This window comes from Macrobrachium rosenbergii, chromosome 11 (assembly GCF_040412425.1).
Source record: "Macrobrachium rosenbergii isolate ZJJX-2024 chromosome 11, ASM4041242v1, whole genome shotgun sequence".
Classification (NCBI taxonomy): domain Eukaryota; kingdom Metazoa; phylum Arthropoda; class Malacostraca; order Decapoda; family Palaemonidae; genus Macrobrachium; species Macrobrachium rosenbergii.
Genome location: NC_089751.1, coordinates 6,662,135 through 6,687,134, shown reverse-complemented (window position 1 = coordinate 6,687,134; position 25,000 = coordinate 6,662,135). Strand labels below are relative to the sequence as shown.

The following is a 25,000-nucleotide window of genomic DNA, read 5'->3' as shown; positions in this document are numbered from 1 at the left end:
TAACCCATCGGAATAAATATTTCTCCGTCACTTCCCTCTGACTTCAAATACACGAGAAGTGCATTTCAAATGAAATAAAAATGTGGCATGCGTCACACATCGTCACATCACTGCCTAATGTACAAATTGAAGAGCGAACGAATTCACGGCGTTCTAAATTTTAATATCCTGTAAATGCGTCAGACGCAAAAAAAATATACATATGCATGACTTCATCTGCCATGGAATTCGTATTAAATGGAAATCATCTAGATGCCGAGCTCACGTTTGTTGACCGAGTAGTTCTGTATTAACAAAATTTCTGATATTACCAAGGCAACCTTTCACATACTACGTGCATGAGAGAGAGAGAGAGAGAGAGAGAGAGAGAGAGAGAGAGAGAGAGAGAGAGAGAGAGAGAGAGAGAGGAATAATATTTACATTCAGAAGCATTAGACACTCACGCATGTGAATTATCTTTCAAATCCGAAAGTTAAACTAACAATAAAAAAAGAATAACCGTAACACCTCTTCTAAAGCCAAGTTCCGCAAAAGTAATTTAGATAAAGCAACATTCATACCCTCTCTCGGTTTCCATCTTTACAAAGCACAGCCATCCTAAAACACTGTTTGAAATTCTTCTATCAATAACAATATCTTTGCACCTGGGACACTGGCATTGGCCATTGCCGTAGGCGGTTAAAAAAATTCCATTTTTCTCACAGGGGCTTTTTGTACGAGCTCGTAACAATTCACGATAAGAGAAGCAATATAACATTATTCCGATGTCAGGATTGGGAGTACAGGGAATTAAAAACACCGTGAAAAAACAGGTCAGCTTGGGCTCGTGTATCAATCAACGGCCGCATAAAATACAATCCAAATATTTTCTTCCTACCAAAAAAAAAAAAAAAAAAATGGGGGCGCTTTTAAACTGCAAACTGAATCAGGAGTATATGAAAAGTATGTGTGTTTGGCCATTTCCAAAAACAATCTAATCTTCTCGTTTCCACAACTATTCCATGCCCTGTTCCTATATCCGTTTTTATATCCGAGCCAGTTCCAGTCACCCTTCGACAAACCTATAGTTTTCCCATTTCCCAGTTCCGAAACTACATTTGCCCTTTTCCAGGGCATCACACTTTATTTCCAGAATTATATTTGACTTTTTTTTCATTTTCCATACGTAATTTTCTCCACTGATAGAATATAACAGGCCCGTTTCTAATTTAATGCTAAGTCACCACCACAACTAAATGTAGTAATATATCGGGTCCTATCTGAAACATTCCTCTTTCTAGTATTATTTCTGGCATTTTGCCTTTATTAGTATCATTTCCAGCACCTTGCCAATTCCAATAGTACATCTGCCCTATCGCAATTCCAGTACTGCACCCTGACTCTTCATTTCCTAGTGTTACATCTGCCTCTTTCCAAATTCCAGTACTACAGTCAGATTTCAATTCCTAGTGTTACATCTGCCTCTTTCCAAATTCCAGTACTACAGTCAGATTTCAATTCCTAGTGTTACATCTGTCAGTACTACAGTCAGATTTCAATTCTAGTGTTACATCTGCCTCTTTACAAATTCCAGTTCAACAGTCAGATTTCAATTCCTAGTGTTACATCTGCCTCTTTCCAAATTCCAGTACAACAGTCAGATTTCAATTCCTAGTGTTACATCTGCCTCTTTCCAAATTCCAGTACAACAGTCAGATTTCAATTCCAAGTATTACATCTGCCTCTTTACAAATTCCAGTACAACAGTCAGATTTCAATTCCTAGTGTTACATCTGCCTCTTTACAAATTCCAGTACAACAGTCAGATTTCAATTCCTAGTGTTACATCTGCCTCTTTACAAATTCCAGTACAAAAGTCAGATTTCAATTCCTAGTGTTACAGCTGCCTCTTTCCAAATTCCAGTACTGCACTCAGATTTTAGTTCCTAGTGTTACATCTGCCTCTTTACAAATTCCAGTACTACACTCAGATTTTAGTTCCTAGTGTTACATCTGCCTCTTTACAAATTCCAGTACTAAACTCACTCTTCAGTTCCTAGTGTTACATCTGCCTCTTTACAAATTCCAGTCCTACACTCATATTTTAGTTCCTAGTGTTACATCTGCCTCTTTACAAATTCCAGTATTAAACTCAAACTTCAATTCCTAGTGTTACATCTGCCTCTTTCCAAATTCCAGTATTACGCTCAGATTTCAATTCCTAGTGTTACATCTGCCTCTTTCCAAATTCCAGTACTATACTCATACTTCAGTTCCTACTTTTACACCTGCCTCTTTCCAAATTCCAGTAATACACTCAGATTTCAATTCCTAGTGTTACATCTGCCTCTTTCCAAATTCCAGTACTGTACTCATATTTCAGTTCCTACTGTTACACCTGCCTCTTTCCAAATTCCAGTACTGCGCCAAGATTTCAATTCCTAGTGTTACATCTGCCTCTTTCCAATTTCCAATACTACACTCAGAATTCAATTCCTATCATTACATTTGCCTCTGTCCAAATTCCAATACTACACCCAGATTTCAATTCCTAGTGTTACATCTCCCCTCCCCACAAACACACACGCACACATTTTATATATATATATATATATATATATATATATATATATATATATATATATATATATATATATATATATATATATATATATTAGTAACTCATATCAGTCAAATAATACATAATTGAAAGCTTTGGTTTCGGACCTCCACTAAACTGCTCAATATCATCTATTCTGTTAATGGCAATTTCAACCTGGTCCATATGATATCAATAATAACCCTTTTACAAAAAAAAATAGTTACCAGCTTAACTAATCGGAAGATATCCGTTAGAGTCAGGCATGACGGAGTATGGTGAGATTTGAAACTACAAAGCATATTTCATTCGCTGTGCTTCATCAGTGACTGTTCACTGAGACTTTCCGGTGATATAGGAAAGCGGGTGATTCAACCTCGAACGTTTCTTATAATATGGGTTTACAAAAGCTCATCATAGACACAACACAATACGGCTGCAAAACATTTGGCGTTCCTTATAATATGCTGTAAGCCTGTCATTTCGAAGCGACTCAACTAGTTATGAACGGCGTAACGTTTCCACATCTGCATGAAAAAAAAGTTAAGTATATCTTAGTTTAACCAGACCACTGAGCCGATTAACAGCACTCCTAGGGCTGGCCCGAAGGATTAGACTTATTTTACGTGGCTAAGAACCAACTGGTTACCTAGCAACGGGACCTACAGCTTATTGTGGAATCCGAACCACATTATGACGAGAAATGAATTTCTATCACCAGAAATAAATTCCTCTAATTCTTCACTCGCCAATCGGAGAGTCGAACGCTGGGCCAACAGCGTGCTAGCCGAGAGCTCTACCCACCTCTCCAATGAAGAACTATACAAGCACATTATTCACATTAAAGCGCAATTCCACTCTCAGTACTTTTGGAATGGACCGTCAATTCTGAATCGTCTTTGAGGTCAACGGCTGGTGAGTGAAAACAGGTTCGACGGGGAGAGAAAACCATTACAAAGCCCCACGAGAAGACTAAAAGACAACCTTTGGGGGGATCAATGCGACGGATACTAACGATCTATAAGATATTGTCAAGAATGAAACATCACAGAAAGATGTGGAGAGATGTGGCGCAATCGGTAAGGGGTTGCAATGAGACCAGAAGAACCACCAAAGCAAAAGTAAATACAAAGTAAGTCTCGGATGAATACAACTTTCCCATCAAGGACAACTTTGGGGATTTACAATAGAGCATAAAAATAAAAAAAAATAAAAAAAGATTACAAGAATTACTACATTTCAGCCTCAAGCATTTCCTAAGCAGAAAGGCTTTCAATTCTTTTAAATGAAACAGAAACAAAAATGATGGCACTTCCTATAGTTCATTATTATTCTAATCACAGTCTGCACATTTAACAAGTATTACTTAAAATGGGACTTAAAAACAGACTTTAATAAATAAAAAAAAAATACAGCGGTTACAGTTCGTTAGATAATCAATTTACGATTAATTTTTACTTCCTTTCGATGTACATAAAATATAAATGATATATTTGCCAGAGAATATCATGTAAATACATTATGTTAATTGTCGTTGAAACTGGAGGCAATTAAAAGTCAGCAAAACACAAACTGAAATGTTCGCTAGTTTAATTACTTTATTCTGAGGTTTTTGAAATTATTGCGAGTAAACAGCGGAAATAAATACTCATATAGGTATACACACACACACACATACACCACTTGTATGAAATAAAACAGATGTCAAGCTGCTTTAAAACCTATTGCCAAGAATTCAAAACCGATTAAGGAGAAACAAGTCCGGGATCAACGCACCTGCAGAAACCGCTTTGCCTACCAATTTGTCTTAACCTGAAGCTTACCTTTACGGGGATATTGCTACTAAACACGCATTTATATAAATATTAAGCGGGAAGTTCTCAAGGGGCCCTTAGGACAAAACTTCTTAAATAATCCAATCCTTTCTTGAAATAATTTTTACATATGAATCCCTACCTCATTTTCTTACTGTATGTACGCATTTTATCCACTAAATCCTAATTAATGATCAAATAAAAAGGAAAACAATGTTTTTTTAAATTAAAAAGGGCTTTCTTTTCAAATCATGTTTTGTACGTGTTCTGAGACTTGAGATGTAAACAGAATTATTCATTTGCTCAATATTTTCATTTGTATATCTTATAACACACAAGACAAAGAGAACTCGAATCAACGAACTAATGCTGAGAAAAGTGTATTGATATTTTCCCTCAAGGCAAGTGAAGGATTGCGCAAGCAGCTGTGTTTATAAAAGGCTTTTCTATCTCGCTTTCTCTCTACTCCTGACACTATTGTTACGCCAGGCCAATCTGCCGTAGCAGTGGACGGTCTAAGCAAACAAATAAAGCTCTGCAGCAGCCTAGAATCGAGGCTGTTACGACAGCCTTTGAAGTCGGGTCAATGCGGCACTGTATGTAAGTTCACTCTGTCACATACAAGACCTCTCTCTCTCTCTCTCTCTCTCTCTCTCTCTCTCTCTCTCTCTCTCTCTCTCTCTCTCTCTCCTTTTTACACTCTTGTGTAAGCAATGGGAATAAAAGATCCAAGCATGGTCTTTTGATCCTCTAAGCAGCTTAGCTAATGTTGTTTAGTTTACATGTGAAGTGACTAAATGAGTTGTGAAGGCAACTGACTAATAAAAGTAATGTGTACGAAAAAACTAGGCAATCACTGGCACAGGAGTCATGGAATGCAAGAACTGGATTAGTGTGAAATGACTGTTGGAGCGAGATTTCTTTATCGAAGTTAACTGTATGAGCAAGACAATCAATGCTTAAAAAAAAATAACTACAAATATTCCTAGGTCTTAAAAGATAATTCAAGAATACTCATAGCCATACCATCTATTAACTAGAAAAGTTTATCTATGACAGTCAAATTATTATTTAACATACTTAATTCAAGTCATTTCTTAAGAGCCCTTCTCGATCCGTGCGCTAAACTATGGTAAAAAATAAATAACATATTCAGTTTATTTCCTTGTGTTCCTGGAGGAGCAGGGATCCAACAAAACTGAACCGTGTTACCTGTTTACTTTTTCGTTTCTTCTGGCTGATTTTTTTTTTTTATTTCATATGCTTCCTTCTAGAATGAACCAGGCAGGATAACTGACTGACTACTATCCACAGATTTTCTGAGTTCGTATTTTATCATTTTGTCTGGTTTCAAAAGGTTTACATCATCTTGTTCTAAACCTGTGTTTCTAACCGATGGCAGAACAAAATGTAGAACAGCTGGGTGCATCGTAAGTACTTTCTCTAAATCAGGCACTGATATTACCTGAGATAAAGTTTCAGAGATGAGCACTGGAGAGGGGGAGGACCTTGAAAAGAAACCACATACTTTTCATGAGGTTTTCTGTCAATAACACCAGTGAAAACTGGCTATCCAGAAGATAGTCAGCTGCCAAAGTATCAGCTAACCCTGCTTGCTAGGACCTAGCGTGCTGCAAGAATACAGTCATCCCCAAGCTAACTTTACTGAGTAATGACAGGTAAAGCAAGAGAAATGCTGAGAGTTCTGCTCAAATAAATAGACTAACACTGGAACATTTGGGCTGAAATCTCTTGACATTCATCCCTTGGAGGCATCAGAACGACTGACGTAAACACTGCTAAGGTTCAAACATTATCGGGTTGTTGACAAGAACATCACATTTCTTACTGTTGGTTACGGATATGAACACCAACCCCTGCAATTGTATCCTTCCTTGATAAACAAAGAGTGAAAAGAGGGAGCTGGAGTGGTTTGGACAACAATTAAAAAGGAATCAAAATGGGATGTAGCACAAGGAAGTAAACTTGAAACCGCAGAAACCCCCCACAAAATATGTGCCAAGTTGAGGCAATCAGAAACAGAGTCTGTAAAGATATTCATATTCCACCCAAGACAGAGCTTTGCCGTATAAAACATATTCCAAGGGAAACCAAGCCACTTCACAAAGGTGACCTCCTCGGTGCGGTAAAGAAACCTAACTATTAATGGTATGCGCTCAGTTTAAATCCCACCATGAAAGGTGGAGGCATCTTTGCAAAGGTTTCCTCATTTTTTCCCGTTCAGGTCCAAGGTTAGCAAAGGTAAGCATATCCGAAAAAATGAGAAGATAATGTCAAGTTAGGAGCCACAGCAGCACAGCGGCTAGTAAAAAAAAATATATATATATATATATATATATATATATATATATATATATATATATATATATATATATATATATATATATATATATATATATATATATATATATATATATATATATATATATTTAATACATAATACACATATTAATTATATCTATATATGTGTGTGAGTGAGTTTGTCACAACAAATGAGAGAGCTGAGCTTCATTCTCAATCAGGATTCGAACTCGTGTTATCCGAGCTGCGGGCACGATGCTTTACAGACCCCACTGTGGGATATTTTTCGGAAGACAGTTCCACCGTTCCCCCACCTGATGCTTGTCTCGAGTATACTGCCACAGAAAACCCTTTCGCAGGTCAGTATTGATGACATTATAATCACCTTTTTATTGATGACATTATAATCACCTTTTTCAAGAGATAACTGAATAGTATAGCTCACATTTAAATGAGAGAACTGTACTTCTGCTATCAAGCAAGATCTGAAGTCGTGTCTTTCACGTTGCAAGCACAGAGCTTTATCGAATTACATGCATACATACATACATATACTGTATATATACATATATATACATATACATATATATGTACATATATACATATATATATACATACATTCATACATGAAGCGGTTAATATTGGGGAAGTTTATTGCACAGGTGGTAGTTCTAACATTTAACGGTAGAAGTATGCACGTGGCGTTATTTTTTTCTCGACAGCCAACATCTATTAGAGAAAATCACTTAACGCTAGAAAAAAATATATATGTATATATACCACCATCATTATCGCCTCCACACACTAGCAAACACATACACACAAAACATGTACTGTACTTTTTTTTCAAAATTATTTTAACAATCAGAGGCGCAAAATTAATAAGGCACTCAAGTCAGAATCACACGTGAGTAACGGCAGAACATTTAACACAATCATGAACGTCGACGACAGACAAGAAAGATTAACATTCCAATATGCATACTTTAGCAAATACTGCACCGTCTATCCTTGCTGTCTATTCGCTTTAAAATAAGAGAGTAAACTTTAAACAAGGACCTTCCAATGTACTCTCAAAAATGTTTTCTTCCACCGTATACTCTCGTCAAATTACCGGATTTTGAGGCTTATTTATTAATTTTATAAAGGGGGGGGGGTGGAAACTCAAGAAAAGGTAGCACAGAAAGGTTTTCCAGGTTGAGAGCGGGCTTCCTTTCCCAACCAAAGAACGGCATGAATCGCCACATAAAAGCTCTCAGATCAACGTATTCTATGCCCTCCTGCAAAAATGAACAAACAATACATGAACAGAAGAATAAAATTCAATATAATGGATTCTGAAGCTGGCTGAATAATTTTGCGGAGAGAATATCAATTGAGTGACGCCTCGAGAATAAGCGATTGGAGACCCACTAGTAAATTACAAAGCTGCTGCATTCCCGCGCCCCAAAATGGACTCTTAACTTACGTTGATGAGAAGTGGAGGAATTATGCAAAAAAAAAAAAAAAAAAAAAAAAAGGCAGGACATCCTCGTTCTACATGGAATACTCCCACCTCGCAATACTGCTCACGCTCACTTCTACCACAACGACCGAAGCGAAAAATAACTGAATCGACGTGACCAAAGGAAGCGCTCCGGTGCTTGCAGGAAACACGACTCGATTTGAGAAACTGGATTTTTCCAAACAGTGCGAACAAAATATCACAGCGATCTTCACGATACATATTATGCTCTCATTGCAGCATATTATGCAGCAAAATGTAAACACACTATACACAGTATACTGTATATTCAAGTGACTGTTCACGCTCTTGTAAAAAATTTGACGACCCAAACGAATTGTAACTTACCCATTATTACTTCTGCAAGGCTCATGCCCTACTTTTAAGGGTTATACACCATTACTCAATACTAACAAGCTATCACAAAAATCAAATTAATAAATGCACAGTTTATGCGAAAAACTGCGTAAAATATCCAGATTACTTTGGGTGGCTAGCTCTGAATACAGGGTAACCTTTACCGTAAAAATAGGCAATATTTTTATGCTTAATGTTCTATCTTCAAATAGTTCCTCATTGGACGGGTTGGTATCGTTCTCGCATAGCACTCTGCTGGGCCCGCGTTCGATTCTCCGACCGGCCAATGAAGAATTAGAGAAATTTATTTCTGGTGATAGAAATTCATTTCTCCTTATAATGTGGTTCGGATTCCACAATAAGCTGTAGGTCCCGTTGTTAGGTAACCAGTTGGTTCTTAGCCACGTAAAATCTTCGGGCCAGCCCTAAGAGAGCTGTTAATCAACTCAGTGGTCTGGTTAAACTAAGGTATACTTAACTCTATCTTCTAATTCCAAAACCCCAAAACTTCTTATCAAGTAGGAAGGTGATGCGTAGCAGAAAGGGAGCTTTTCTGACCATATAGGGCAACAGAGTGGTTAAAAATAACAACTGAGCTTCCGGGACACATCTGCCCTCTCAGAATATTCACCTAATGATGGCCGGACTCAGAAAATTAAATGAAAAAAAAATTGATGCACAACAGTGCATTAAACCTATTTACATGAAATATTGCTGGAAAACGGCACAGATTTCAAAAATCTGCATCGCGAAATTGCACGTAAACAAGCACCTCACTCCATCACAAGAATCCTTGCAATTACCATCAGTAACTCGAGCCTGCCTCTCTGGCACATACAACAGAGGTCCATGCTTGAATGCAGCCTCTTTAAAACTTTTAAAAATAGAATGCTGCAGCTACATATATCTTGCCTGCGGGGGGGAAGAGAGAGAGAGAGAGAGAGAGAGAGAGAGAGAGAGAGAGAGAGAGAGAGAGAGAGAGAGAGAGAGAGAGAGAGAGGGGGGAATATTGTATAGCATGAAATCTTGAGCATGAAATCTAAGTACAAAAATGAAGATCTGGGCCTTTTTTTAACTTGATGCCTCGAACCATTGTCATAATGGCGCTGCTTCGAATGTTCTTAAAATTAGTGTGCCAAGTCTATACACTGTGGTAATGAGAGAGAGCGAAACTTGTTATCAATTATGACAAGCGTTATTAGCAGAGAAAGAAGTCATGGTAAGGCACTTATGCGCGCACAGTGGATTTATATAACTCGAGCCTTCACAGCATTTAAGGGAAATTAACAAAGACGCCTTCGATAAATCATACGGATGAGAAATGTGAGAGTAAAAGGGGAATGCATTTGATAAACATCCCGCATAACATCAATAACTACCGAAATCCATTATATACCGGCGGAGAAACTGATACAAGCTGAATATGTGAATGAATATGAAAAAAAATTAACCAAGATGAGTTTCTTAAATATCGCAATACCTCCCCTGGTAATCACGATTCGATTCTGGCAGTTGTACTTCATATAAAGAGATTTGTTTGAGGCCTTCATTTATCTAACACAGAAAACTGGATGTCATTGTGCGGTAATGGGTCAAAGACTGAATGTTCAACAGTACCAGAGAGGTCATCTTTCAAACGAACAGGCAGGCTAGATGTCCTGCTAATGCGTCATTTTAATTTATAACATGCAATCACTTCTTGAGGATGTGAACATGACATCACAGGATAGGAGTTGGCGTAAATATAGTACTGTGGAAAAGGAAACTTTAGCCCTTGTATTAGCTTTGAAGCATTTTGAAGTGGACGCAACTTCGGGCGTTAATCCTTTTAAGGTGTTGACTGACCAAAATCCTCATAAATATTTGAAGAACTTTGGTGATAAGAATAGACGTCTAGCTAACTGGATCCTAATTTTACAATAGTTTAATTTCACAGTTGAACATATAAAAGGTAAAGATAATGTAAATGCAGAATCACTGTCCAGAAATATTCATTAATAGGATTTTTCATGTTTATCCTACAGTTTCTCATTTTTCGTTCATATATTGCTTCCTGTTTCGGTTTAGTGAATTCATTCTTATATACTCTCCGGTATGATCATTCACATTTGCTAATTATATACATTTATGATTGTCACTGATGAATTTCTTGTTGTTGACTACTATATTACTTTCACATTACTGCTCTTTTTGGTGTATTAATTGTAATGGAATTGTTTTTTAAATTTTTAAAGACTAAAAATTTTCCATATGTAAGTGGGGGTCTTACGGTACTGCTAAATTTTGAAAAGAAATTGTTTAATGGGTGTTGCAAACCTGTTAAGGTTGTTGGTGATGAGCATATTCGTAAATTTGCATGGGCTTGTTCGCATAGTTAACGACAGTGGTTAACGAGCACTTCCTTTTCATGAGCTGTCATCGAAAGTAGTCTACGGAAGACAGGGAGTCTAGAGTCAATATGGATTAACTCTGACGGAATCGACTTCTGGCCATCGGTTGGTATTGAACCCACGAGGTAGGGGAGCTAATTCCTGCCTGCTTACTGAAGAAAACCCCCAATGTGCCTGTGAAATTCTACAGTCGCCCTAGGGTTCAGGGGACTGGTAGTCGACGGTAGAAGCTTTAGCTTGGCACTGGATATGGGAGATGGCGGGTGCCGGTGGTTCTGGCACAAGTCATTTTGGGACCCGAAGAATTGATGTTGTTCACCACATACGCCAAACTGATACTTCAGACTCGCATTGCTTCATCACCATCATCATCATCTGGGATCAACGATGTTTGGTTTATAGAACCTAATTCCGGATTAACATCTTCAGCTATTCGTCTTTTCATCATCCTGATCATCTCTGGAAACGCCGTATTCCTTAATCTGCTACACGAAGAAAAATGTACTTCATGTAAGGAACACTTAATGCTATTTTAACCACTGTCAAAGATTCCCATTCTAATAAGCCATCGCTTAATCAAGCGTTTGATCAAATTTGTAACTGATTTCATCTTTCAGGTTTTTCTCCAATGCCCACTCGTCATCCTGTGTATAGCCATATCTAATCATAGTAAAATATGATGTCATTTCCTTCTTGTTTTTTATACTCCTAACCTGAAAGTTAAAACAGGATCATTTGTGTTGTTTCTTCGGTATCATTTACAAGGTTATTAGATACCCCACTTGGATGATGGGAGTAAGTGCTTACGTCCTGCTAGACAGTACGAGCCTGGTGTAGTAAAATACGAATTTTAGTTATGATTTTAAGAGAAGGACGTGACAATATATATATATATATATATATATATATATATATATATATATATATATATATATATATGTTTTATACATATATATGTATATATGTATGTATGTATATATATATATATATATATATATATATATATATATATATATATATATATATATATATATATATATATATATATATATATATATATATATATATATATATATATATATATATATATATGAGCGATGTTTATGAGTATCCAGAGAAGGAATACATAATACATCAAGAGAATCACATACATGTAAGTATTATGTATGTATGTATGTATGTATGTATGTACGTATAAAATGGCAAAAGCTGTGCACTGAGCCCTTTCAAATGTTCCACGACACCGTCCGGTGACCAGTGTAACAACAGTCCTCAAGGTGTTCCAGCTTCACCTGAGAACCAATCGGCAATTATGATGTACAGCCAATGACATGCCATGTAAGCAGTGTCCGAATCTTTCGTTAAAGTTTTTCTTGAATAATGTCAGCACAAAAAATGCTGTTGTTTGCTTCACTGTTACGCACATATCAAATAACATACGAGGTAAAGAAAAGCGCAATTATGAAGTAGATCAAGTATCATTCCACTGTTCACGAGTATTGAATCCTTGCGAACTCTTTCGAAACCATTCAAAAGAATGTCATGACGTGCACGCTGCGGAAAATTCTACAATTTGGTCATGTGTGATTCATGCAACTTTCTACATTCCAAACTACGTTTTCATGTGAAGGTATATATGTCTGATTGATAAGCGCCTGCAAGATATCACAGCACGCCTGAAGTTATCTTCATGAAGAAAAAAATGAAAAACATACGAAACAAGGCCTTGGTAAGAGCATATGACACCTATTAACGTTATTCAAGTCTCCGTTCCGACTAAGAGTAATCACAGGACAGCCGACATGACAAAAAGAGCGAAGATTTACAGCTTTCTGCTGCAAGATCTTTCACAAACATGTACAGGTATATGGCTCCATTGAGCATTACTGGTCATGAAGCGCATGCAACATAGTCGCCTTAGTTGGATCGTTCAATCGAATGGCAGATTATGTGCCTCTTCCAGATCAGTGACCATCAAATCGAGCGCTTTGCAGGTGCAACCATGTCCCTGGAGACAGGTTATTGCCACAGGTTAGGGTACCCAGTTTCCCTTCAGGTGAAAAAATAAGTTAAGTATACCTTAGTTTAACCAGACCACTGAGCTGATTAACAGCTCTCCAAGGGCTGGCCCGAAGGATTAGACTTATTTTACGTGGTTAAGAACCAAGTAGTTACCTAACAACGGGACCTACAGCTTATTGTGGAATCCGAACCACACTATAACGAGAAATGAATTTCTATCACCAGAAATAAATTCCTCTCATTCTTCATTGGCCGGTCGGGGAATCGAGCGCGGGCCCAGCAGAGTGCTAGCTGAGAACAATACCCACCCATCCAATGAGGAACTCCTTCGGGTGGAGCCCACCTAAAGCGTCACAAGGGCCACTGTAACGTCTGCATGTACAAATTTGGAAGCCTCTTCTGCCTACCTAACGTGACTAAAATTATGCCTCTTTTAGGGCAGATCTATTGCTTTGAATAAATGAGTCTTCCACTCACGACTTACTGGTGTACCTCCTGCCCGAGGGTGACCTGAGAGCAGTTGCAACATAAAATAACTTAATTTTGTTTAATAAACAAAGAATGGCAACCGGACACAATTAATCCTCATTCCAATATATTTGATATATCAATGTGTGTACATATATATATATATATATATATATATATATATATATATATATATAGTATGGTATATATAAAAAACAAATAGATACCTTTCTTGCAATAGTGAAGAAAAAACAAATAGATATTTAAATAATCTAACAGCCGTCGAAATGCATATTCCAAACAATTCTGAGAATTCTGGCGAAATCTGTAACTTCAATAATACCTTCCACAATTTTCGCTAAAAAAAGGGGGGGGGGTTTCCCTTCTTATGAAGACAGAATAACTTTCAGGAAAATCAGTAAAGCAGTCACTGCCCCTCTCAAATCATACCTACAAAGAGGCCTCGCCAACAATATAATTGAACCTCCGAGTTTCCCGTATAAATCACTTCTACCTCAAACACCTACGGTCACTTCTGTCCGATGAAACCAGTCAACGAATGATATGTTCACGCAACGTCAGGCAACAATGTTCCACAGAATTTAGGTAACAGGGCTATTTGTAGATCTGTATCTATCGTCAAAATAATAATTCTTGGGGTATTTATACAAATCGAGGGATTATTAATCTTCCACGACGCAAAATACATAAACGTACTGTACAAACATACAAACAACTTTATACAACGTGTTTGGCTTTGTATCTAACTATATAAAAGTTCGTAAGCATTGATTACTTAACGTTTTAATTCCCAGGGGCAAAATTAAGTCTTTATTTCTTTTTTTTTTTCACGACGTAATATTGTCCACTTCCCACGTCGTTCTGAATCTTAAATTGTTGTCAGAAAAGAGAGAGAGAGAGAGAGAGAGAGAGAGAGAGAGAGAGAGAGTTATTTTCAAGACAGGAAAAACAAAAGATAATGCAACGTTCTGCAACCTTTTCCCTTTTGATGACGTAAAAAGTTCATAAAACTTTGGCGATACAACCGTGGGATCTTTCCTAGATAGTGTCCCTAAGGGTTTTCGGGGGTCGTTATCTAGGACCAATATTTCTTGGAGGTCATTATCTTTATGATATTTACGTGCCTTTGTGTCGTGGCTGTCCTTTAGAAGTGTGTGTGTGCATATATATATATATATATATATATATATATATATATATATATATATATATATATATATATATATATATATGTGTGTGTGTGTGTGTGTGTGTGTGCATATATATATATATATATATATATATATATATATATATATATATATATATATATATATATATATATATATATGTGTGTATATATATATATATATATATATAGTATATATATATATAATATATATACTATATATATATATATATATATATATATATATATACACACACACACGCACACTTTTAAAGGACACCCACGACACAAAGGCACTTATGATTGCCTACCTTCCAGAATAATAATTTTTCGTACTGACCCTATAAACACTTACAAATGCGGTAATATGATGAGCACATCTGGGAAGTGAGATCCTAAGTATTGCTCGCGTATCCGAAGCATAAATGAGCATTTCAAAGATTCAGGCTTAGGGGCAAATTTATCGTTCGTTCAACTGCCAAAACATCAAGTATGGCGACACCAACGTTTTATTTTGTGCATAAAATCACCTGCAAGGGCTAACTTTCTCCGAAAACTATTTTACTCTCATCAAAATTACAAAGTTAATTTAAGAATTAAGATCCTTTACCTAGTGCTGGAAATAAAGAAAAGCACTTTATTTTAACGTTAAGGGAATATTCCTAATTGCACAGAAGAGAATGGCGTGAGTCTCTTGTCTATTTCCAACTTGCGTGAGAGCAGAATATTTTCCTCAGAAAACTAAATACGAGAAGCTCGGGTCTTAAATGGACCTTTCCCATCTGAATAAAGTTCTGACAGAAGTGTCGTGCCGTGCGTGGAAATAGGAAAATAACGGACCGAGAGGTGGAGGTGGAGGGGGAGGGGGAGGGGCGAGGGAAGGCAGAACTTAAGTCACAAGCGAAACACGCGAATTCGAAAGAGGCACGACAGGCCCGCCTCCCCCGGCCTCACACCATCAGCCCACACCCCGCTTGGGAGCCGCCCTCCGAACTGGTGTACCTGACTTTTTCCCCTTTAAAACAATGCCAGTCCCATTCCAGTTCGCTTCATCCCATTGATCAATGAACTGCAAAGTGAGGATACAGTTCGCTACCTCTACGTATAACATGCAAACTGTGCCACGAAAATAAAACAAAGCCAAAACAGTACTTCAATTACCACTAATCATGTTTCCATGTGGTGGGGATAAACACAGCTTTTGCGTGGCAGTAAGTATGGCCATTCACGAACTATAGTAATTGGAAAACAATAATGATTATCAAGTGAAAGGAGATTTCATGTGGTGGTGAGACTACAGATCATGTGGCGAAATGAAAAGCATGTTCGACAGCCCATGCAGTGCTGGCATTGCTGTTGGTCTTGCTGCTGGTGTTACTGCAGTGGGACTGGGGAGTGACCGGCGAAGAGTTATGAGGAAAGCCGTAGATTCGATGTTCCTGGTGTCGAGGCGCTATGTGCTCAGCTCAGTCTCGGGAAGGAAGGAAGCGGAAAATGCATTCAGTGATACAGATGGAAGCGGAAGTTGTGGAGGTGCGTACAAACAGTGTCACTTGGATAATAGTAAAATCAAGACAAATAAGATGCGAAAATGGTAAACATGACGTAAGATGATGATGATGATGATGATCACGAAAGATCATGCAGTCAAAATACTGACTAAAACACCGCATAACTCTACACAGCGGATCACCATCCACATCACTCTGAAGTCACCATCAATACACGAGGGCTTCTCCGAAAACGTTAACCGGACCACGAACTGAAAACAGTTTCCGCCAACACCATCAGAGACTGCATCAACACCAATCACCTCGACCACTAACAACTGACATCACCAACACTATACCATCCATCCCATAAGCACCGTTCGCCGGTCACCTAAACACCAACACCGGCAGAAGCAAAACCAAGACTGGCAAGAAGAAGAAGAGAGGAGGGAGAGGAGGCCGGATGGTAGTAAGATGGAGGATGGGGGTTTGGGGGGGAGAGGGAGGTACGAAAGAGTAAGAAAGGGGTGGGGGTAGGGGTGAAGGGAATGTGGGGGCCCTGAAAGACAACACTACGGTCAAAGGATCCATGGCTACTGCAAGACACCCGCAGGAAATTATAATAGAGGCTTTCAACAACGCCGCACAATACGTATACACTTCCATCCCGGTGGCCAGAATGTTAATGCTAAACCTGATTACCTAACATAGCGCAAGATGATGCACGGCTCAAAATAAAGAGGAACCCATTACTGCCCGCCACCTTCTGCTGGCATATATTCGCCTGAAGATTCTTGGGATTACGATAAAAGATGGGCATAATAAATGACTGTGATCAGGAACAGCGATTGTCATGGATTACCCACGGCGTTGCTAACCACAGTACAAATCAAAAGATAACGTTCAAATTTCAAACAGAATAAGGATGCAAACTGCTCATTACAAGTACGCGGGCAGCTCACAGTATCTGCATGTTCAGTCTGCACTATTCGCCTAATATAATTACCACGCAATTCTCGGAATGCGTTTGGGAGAAAAAATTACTTATGGACAGCCAACACGTCAAACTCTTAATACCACCTTGACATGCAAATTCCTTTTCTTAAGTCAATGAAACGTCAACTCTCCCCCCCCCCTCCTCTCTCTCTCTCTCTCTCTTCCTAGTCTCTAATAAATGACAAAAAAACAGCGCATGAGAACACCGCAGAATCAAAGCATGCAGTTACTGCCAACCGCGGAGGAACCTCGTTTGAGGTCCAGACTTGGAAAAGTATAACAAGCACGGCAAACATAATCTATAACAATAAATTCGGATTGGATCTTTCTTGTTTGTCCGCCCCGGGTGGGGTGGGGTTAAGTAGGGGTTCGGGAGGGCTATGGGCGACATGTCACATCCACCCTCCTCCTGCAAACCTGTTTGTCCGGCCGGGGTGGGGCGGGGTAGGTAGGGGATCGGGAGGGTAGGGGAGACATGACGCATCCACCCTCACCCTGCAAACCTGTTCCGTCCCGGGTGGGGGCGGGGTAGGTAGGCGATCGGGAGGGTAGGGGAGATATGACGGGAAGCGTCGGGTTCCAGCGCCGCGTAGTGCGCGCGATCAAGCTCGAAGTTAATATTCAGTTGGAGTCATCATATAATTTCAGATAATTATTCATTGAAATGTTTCAGATGCACCTACAACTATTTTCAGTCACTGTTGCACTATTCCAGACGAGGTACAAAATTTCCTTATTGCTTCTGTGTGGTTATGTTCTGGCTGTGTTCTTTAACACAAGCACAGCAGGCGAGTCGACTTACAAAAGCAAATTATTCGAATAGCTTACTTCATTTTCAGGCTACAACACTTCATATTTACAAAAACTTTTACATCGTTTACTTCCATAGCAAATGGAGGCTTCGGAACCTTGTTCGATTTCCTTTAACCTATAAAATATGAAAATAAACAAAATAAGCCCGTAACTAATTCAGCCAAAAAGGCTAAAGTTGAATCACATGGCTACAGTTTATTTCTAGTGCGACGCTTATTGTTATAATTTCTCGACAACGATCTTCATATGCCTCTGTGTCGACATACAGTGTGAAGCCGTATTTGCCTAGATCTCCATCAGCCTCAGATACTCACTGAAGCTCCCAGAACAAAGCCTCCGCAATTCCATGGGATTAGTTGATAGACAGATGCTTAATCAGCTTTCTCCAGAGTGGCTAAGAGATTCCGTAATTTTCTAATTGCTCATTTCTACAAACCGTTTTTTTTTTTCGACGAGAATCTGTAAAAATGGCTAATCTTGTTTCAGAGCTATTCCAAATCTATTTACAAGTGCAAGGTGCTGCTGTTTCGTCTTTCTTTTTCATCCGCTTTAGGAAAGGAAAGATGACAAAGACGTAATAATCATCTTTTGTGAAGACTGCTTGACTCAACAGACGTTTGTAGGATTCAGTTATCAAAATTCATAAGCTGTGATCCATCAACTGCTACGTTCTGTTGAACGACCAATGGTTGCGACGGTTAGGAGCCAAACCTAGTGCGACTACCCTGTTTGGGCGTGAGGAAAGTAAAACAGTGGAAAGGTATTCAATGTGATAAAAAAGAAGGAATGGAATGGAATATAAAACTTTGGCCAAAGGCCAAGCGCTGGGACCTATGAGGTCATTCAGCGCTCAAAGGGAAATTCTGAGTAAAAAGTATTTAAAGGTGTAACGGGAGGAAAACCCTCACAGTTGCACTATGAGACAATTTTTGGGAGAGGCTGGAAAGTAAGAAGAAAGAAAGAGAATATGAACCTTTCAGAAATATGACGGCGCTGAAAATTCTCGTCATAAAATGGAATTCAGTGCACCAGCTTCATACTTAACGTCATTTGCTAGTGCAGCTCTTGGAATCTGGAAATGTTTCAGAAACTTTGTGCAAAAAAAAATCATTTTGCAATTCCTAAAGCATCCCCCTTCTAATTTACCTCATCCATTCCATCCTCTCTCTTCCCTCCCCACCCACGCTGATTGCTAATTATGCATTGAAGATGTTTCTATGACGCGGCATTTTCTTATCAGACGATCGTAACACTAATCAAATCAACCGATAACGATATGACACATGGCATTTTCTAATTGGTTTCTTGATATTATGAATGACGTCATTATTAGCAGCCAATAAAAAATGAACGTGGCTGGTTAGGCGATATAAATGAATGACGTCACCATAGTTCGATAGCAGCATGCGCCTTATTTATCAAAACTAATCTTATCGATAACCAGGAAAAATATTATGAAAGTCGGGTGTTCCAATGAACCTTTGAGGCATTGTAAGATAATGGCAATAATTTCTGTAATATATGGCCGAAAGAGATTTTACATTTCAAATTTTATGAAGAATAATGTTACTGTATGTATGGCTGTCATGATAATTCATTTATAATACTCGTAGTGTTAATCAAGTGAATTCCAGCTTTGTTTGTTTATGGGACGCTACGAGAAATAAAACGAAACAATTTCTTTGACAGCTGTAAAGCAATAACTCGCTTTTTATATTACAGTTTCCCGAGTTACCATATACTGCTGGAATTACATGTTTTTCTATTCATGAAAAACTTCACAAGTGTCTGGGAAAAAACAAATTATGCGACCTAAGAATACGATGAAATGTATTTTGCCTTTATTTTATTCTTCCGAATGACCCAATGCAGACCTCTCGCCCCCTTTCTTTCCCAACAACTTCCCCCCACTTTTTTTTATTCAAGGTTTGACTAAATGCGGGAGCTTGGCAACGAACTAATATCCAGTGAGAGCGGCGTCAAACTAAAAAAACAGTTGTAATTCATCAAATGTTAACCTTTAACCATCTTCCGTCAATACTGAGAGCTTATATTAGCTAAGTAGGCAATGATACTTTACGTGATAGCCGAATAGTGACCCAGCATTGCCGATTTTTTTTCCCTTAATCATCGGTTTTCCTTATGTATCGACCATCTTTCTCCTCTTCTTCTTCTTCTTCTTGTAATAATAATAATAATAATAATAATAATAATAATAATAATAATAATAATAATAATAATAATAATAATAATAATATCAGTTTCGAAAAGCATATATCATAAGGTCAGAAGTCCTTTAAAGCGGAGTGAAAGACCGCATCTAATTTCATTCATTTCTTTGGTCCATCTCAAAACGCTGCTGTATCAAGTCGCTTTTAGCATAATATGAGAGAGAGAGAGAGAGAGAGAGAGAGGATATCGTGACTACATAATTCTATGCGGCACAATCGACCATACGCTATATAAAGAAACAGTCCCTATGGGCTCCAGAGAGTTTTCTAAGGTCACGTAAAAACCCAACAAACAATATCAGCATTCCTTGGCCATCAGAACAAAAATATTTAAGTTGGCTACATTATTTAAGTATAGACGTCTCATGTAAACAAACATGCAAATATTTGATGGAAAGCTTCCTCTAGTCAGTCTAAAAACGCACTTTCAGAACTACTATTCACACAAATTCGTATTTGGAAAAATGAGAAGGACAAACTGCGCTAACATCGACGTAGATCCCTATGCAAAAGATTATTTTATTCAGTATACGAAAAAAATCTTAAAATATGTGTCCTTTCAGGAACTGTCTCGAAATCCGTGGGGACTGGAGTCTTCCACGTGTTTAAAAACGCATTTTCAGAACTACTTACACCACTTCTTATTTGGCAAAATACGAAAGAAAAAAAAAACTAGGCTAACGTCGATTAAATTCCTATGCAAAACAAAAATGAATCCAGAATACGAAAAACACTTCAATGAGTTCAAGGATATCACCTTTCCTTTAAGGAATCGTGTCTCGAAATCAGTGAGGTCCGTGAGGTCTCCCACGCACGCGATCACGAATTTGCTTACTGTTTCACTTCTGTTTTTCGGGCCTCGCGATCAAGTCTACAAAACCCTTTTTCAAGGTGAAAACTTCCCCCTATTAAGAAAGCTTCCAATGTGACGCGGTCAGCTGAGTGCGACTTAAAACATGCGCAATTATGTATGTGCTGTAAATTTGCGGACAAACTTTTCAACAAATATTTTATTGCTAAGCACAATTCATTATCGTTAGCATTTTCTTTAAGTTCCATGAACCATATTACATATAATGGACCCGAGTATTGAAAAATGCTGGTGTCCTTTTTTGAAGGAGGTTCACATACACATAATGAGTAAGGTTTGACATATCAAAGAGAAAGAGAGAGAGATACACAAAAAACTTTCGCTCTCACACTTTATCAGACGCGACAAGATTATCGAGGAAATAAACAAATAAAAACTATGGGGACCTGTAGGTGTTTCTATTTGCCTTTACAGAAGCCCATAGGACGTTTAATGAATTACAAAAAAGGAAATTTTAAAATGTTACTCAACTTATTCCGAGTTTTATTTTTTTTTGTGTGTGTGTGTCTGGAAACCTGAGCAAATGTATTTAATGTGTGCGTGTATTCCAGTGTAAAAGCATGTGCCTTCTACAGTTTTTATCTTTGAAATTTCATTTTCATTCATTCATCACCACGCGAATGACCTATTTGGTCCCAGTTCTTGGCCTATGGCCTAGACCTGGTATTTCATCCTAATCCTTCGGGCCAGCCCTATGAGAGCTGATGGTCAGCCCAGTGGTGTGGTTAAACTATATTAATAATAATAATAATAATAATAATAATAATAATAATAATAATAATAATAATAATAGAGTAGTCAGCTCAGTGGTGTGGTTAAACTAAAATAAAATAATAATAATAATAATAATAATAATAATAATAATAATAATAATAATAATAATAATAATAAGGGTGAAATGCTTCGCAAAATAAATCACTAAAATTTGGATTCATATGACCTCTCCACCATTAGCAGAGAATCTGAGACGGATTTATCGCTCCTGCCCATTTTGTTTCTGAACATATGAATCATTAGCATAATATACATTCCATATGACATAACAAAATGACACCTCAAACAACCCTCCATTACGTAAAATAAAATATTCACGATAAAAAAGTTGAAATAATTTACAAAGTACTGAAAAATTATGCTAAAACAACGCAAAATAAGTTTATGAATAACGAAAAAAGACGTAGAGTTAACCCGAAAATAAATTAAATGTCCGTCCATTTCGAAAACGAATTACAGGTGGCACAAAACTTTCGACTGAGACTCTGAAATAACTCTCATAACAACTTATGGGTTAATTACCAAAGTTCCCGGAGAGAGAGAGAGAGAGAGAGAGAGAGAGAGAGAGAGAGAGAGAGAGAGAGAGAGAGAGAGAGAGAGAGAGAGAGAGGCAATGCTACCTGCGTGTGCAAGTAGCTTGGTATTTTTATTGCTAAACAAGGTTCCTTACTTCACATGTCAGAATGACAGTTCTTTGGAGACTTCCGACCAAAATGCGTAATTATATGAAAATTATACTTTTCATATTAATCACATCACTCATATACCAAAGTGTATAAACTCCGCGACATTGTTTGAAAATCATCTATCAAGTACTTGAATTGTGTTAAATTAATTGTAATAATTTTCAAAAGTGGTTCTACAGGGTGCCCCACAAAAAAACACGGGATTCTAGATTTACATTAAGTATTTTACACACTGTTGCTTGGCGCAGAGCCAATACTCATGACTTCATTGAACCTAACGAATGGCCCTCAAAAAGTCCAGATCTCAACGTAATGGATTTTACCATGCGGGGTTTCCTGTTACATCAACTTCAGTTACAGAGGAGAGAGGTCACAGACATACACTCCTTAAAAACCCTCTTGATGGAAGCTCGGAATAATATCCTGCTTGAAGTCATCCAAAGGGCGACTGAAAGTTGACTAGGGCGTCTACGTCGTTGTGCAGCTGCCCACGGAAAGCATTTTGAACACCACATCTAACATTTGTGTTTTTGTTCTGTTTTAATAATGTTTCTTTTAACAACAACTGTTTTTCGTTTCCAACAATTAAATACACTGTACCAAATTTCCTGTTTGTGTTTGTGTGTGTGTGTGTGTGTGTGTATGTGTGGGGGGGGGGCGCCCTGTAATAAGGTATGCATAGACACCCCACTAACACGCACTGTCGAAAAACTGATATAGGTTCAATTTATTCTGGGTAGACCTTGACGACATACGATCCGTGAGGGTGACGGAGGATTTCACGGAGAAATCAAGCATTTACGGTAAGTTTTGCAGCATGAGCGCTACAAAACAACAATGACACCACAAAATTTTCTCTGTGAAAGAAGACAGCTAAAAAGTAAATTCAAACGGTGAAAAATGTATTTTTATGAGGCTCTACTTTTCCCTAATTTAAAAAAATTCATGTATTTGTGCGTTAACAATGAATTCGCAAGGAAATGACACATCGTAAATTATATGTCTCAAAAAGTACCTTCAAGTTCCCCATAAAAGACCATTTTCGTTAGGAACAACGTTTGAGAATTTTCGAGTACAAAATAGACATAAACCTGATTAAAACTTCTTAGCCCTCGCATAATTTACAACAGTTGTTTGCCACAAAACTTCTCGAAAGTAATAAGCACATAAAAACTTTCGCATCATATTTTCTTGTCCACACACCATCTTTGAAGGTAAATATGAAGTACGTTTGATAACGATAGTGAACTACAAACCCTCAATAGCAAGTACTGTCGAAGAAATGTGTGTGAAAACCATAACATGGTTGTACCTCACACTCTCAATTTACCAAAGAATCGCCAATACATACTTAAATCGTTCGAAATCTTAAAATCCGACCTTGAACCATCTATATTCACTTATAAAAAAGCTACCTAAGAACTTTCCGTTTGAGAGCAAAAATTTTCTCTTATCACCGTTACAAAAGCTCTAGATTCCAAGCAGTGACATCACTAATAACTGGTCAAAAGATACGTTCTTTTGTAAAAAGCAGCTAAAAGGATGAAGAACCAGCAGTGATTAATGCTCATCGACTGGTAAGGAAATATAATATGCACACTTCTCGGGCTGTGTGGAAAAATTGAAATTCTCGTTCAGTTTTCCTAAATATATTAAAAACGTTAAAATTCACGGCAGTTCCAAGGTCAACTGGTGTCTCTTCAGGTGATTCCAGTATGATGCTATAATCACCTGAAGAGGAGACCAGTTGATCCTGAAACCGTAGTGAATTTTAACGTTTTTATTATGTTTCGCAAAATTTATGTATGAAAACATAACAAATTATCCTTTTCCCTGCCCCACTTGTTTGGGGCAAAGTTATTCGTCGTTTCTCTTCAACACATAACAATATCATAACGGCCACATAAATTAGTAGAAATTTATCCTAAAAACCAGATGGTTATTAAATATCCACAAAAATACCTGAGAACTGAGATTTCCTAAATCAGCCAATAGCGAAAGCACACTGATCTTGACCCAGCAGCATCAGCAGTAAATTTTTAAAAATTATGAATGGAGAGCAAACACTGATCCTTGGGCACTGGTGGTCGCATCACCATTTCCAAATTAAATCGGATTTTGAGCCCAAAGGGTATTATGCTCCACAAGAAATCATGGTTCTCATACTATGGCACTGAAATGAAGAACGAGCAGATCCAATGTCTGCCTAACCACCAAATCCTCGCATTTCCAAATTAATTTTTCAGTGCAAGGAACTGATGAGTTTCAGCCCCAAATCAAAGTTTACCTAATGATCGAAAGAATTATGCTAAACCCTCACATAAAATGAATGCAGTCTGATTTAACAAATCGGTGGCAGTATCCTTGTGTAAAAAAGTGAAATCTGAGTGTACCCTAACAGCAGAGAGAGAGAGAGAGAGAGAGAGAGAGAGAGAGAGAGAGAGAGAGAGAGAATAGTACTGATGCAAAATGGGCCTTACTGTCAAAATACTGCA

At 37.8% G+C, this 25,000-nt stretch overlaps 1 protein-coding gene across 19 annotated transcripts in view; it reads right to left on the bottom strand.

Annotated features, from left to right (window-relative positions):
• Orp8 (Oxysterol-binding protein-related protein 8) overlaps positions 1 to 25,000 on the bottom strand; it is a 420,271-nt gene that overhangs the window by 293,458 nt on the left and 101,813 nt on the right. For 2 of the 19 annotated variants that reach the window (XM_067111125.1, XM_067111130.1), the window contains exon 1: positions 16,305 to 16,332. The exons of 16 other annotated variants lie outside the window; for them this stretch is intronic. In XM_067111125.1, coding sequence (XP_066967226.1) covers positions 16,305 to 16,317 — 13 coding nt within the window. In that variant the 5' untranslated portion in view covers positions 16,318 to 16,332. Of the gene's footprint in view, positions 1 to 15,805; positions 15,885 to 16,304; positions 16,333 to 25,000 lie in introns of those variants that run through there. One more of the 19 variants, XM_067111128.1, reaches the window with a different exon arrangement.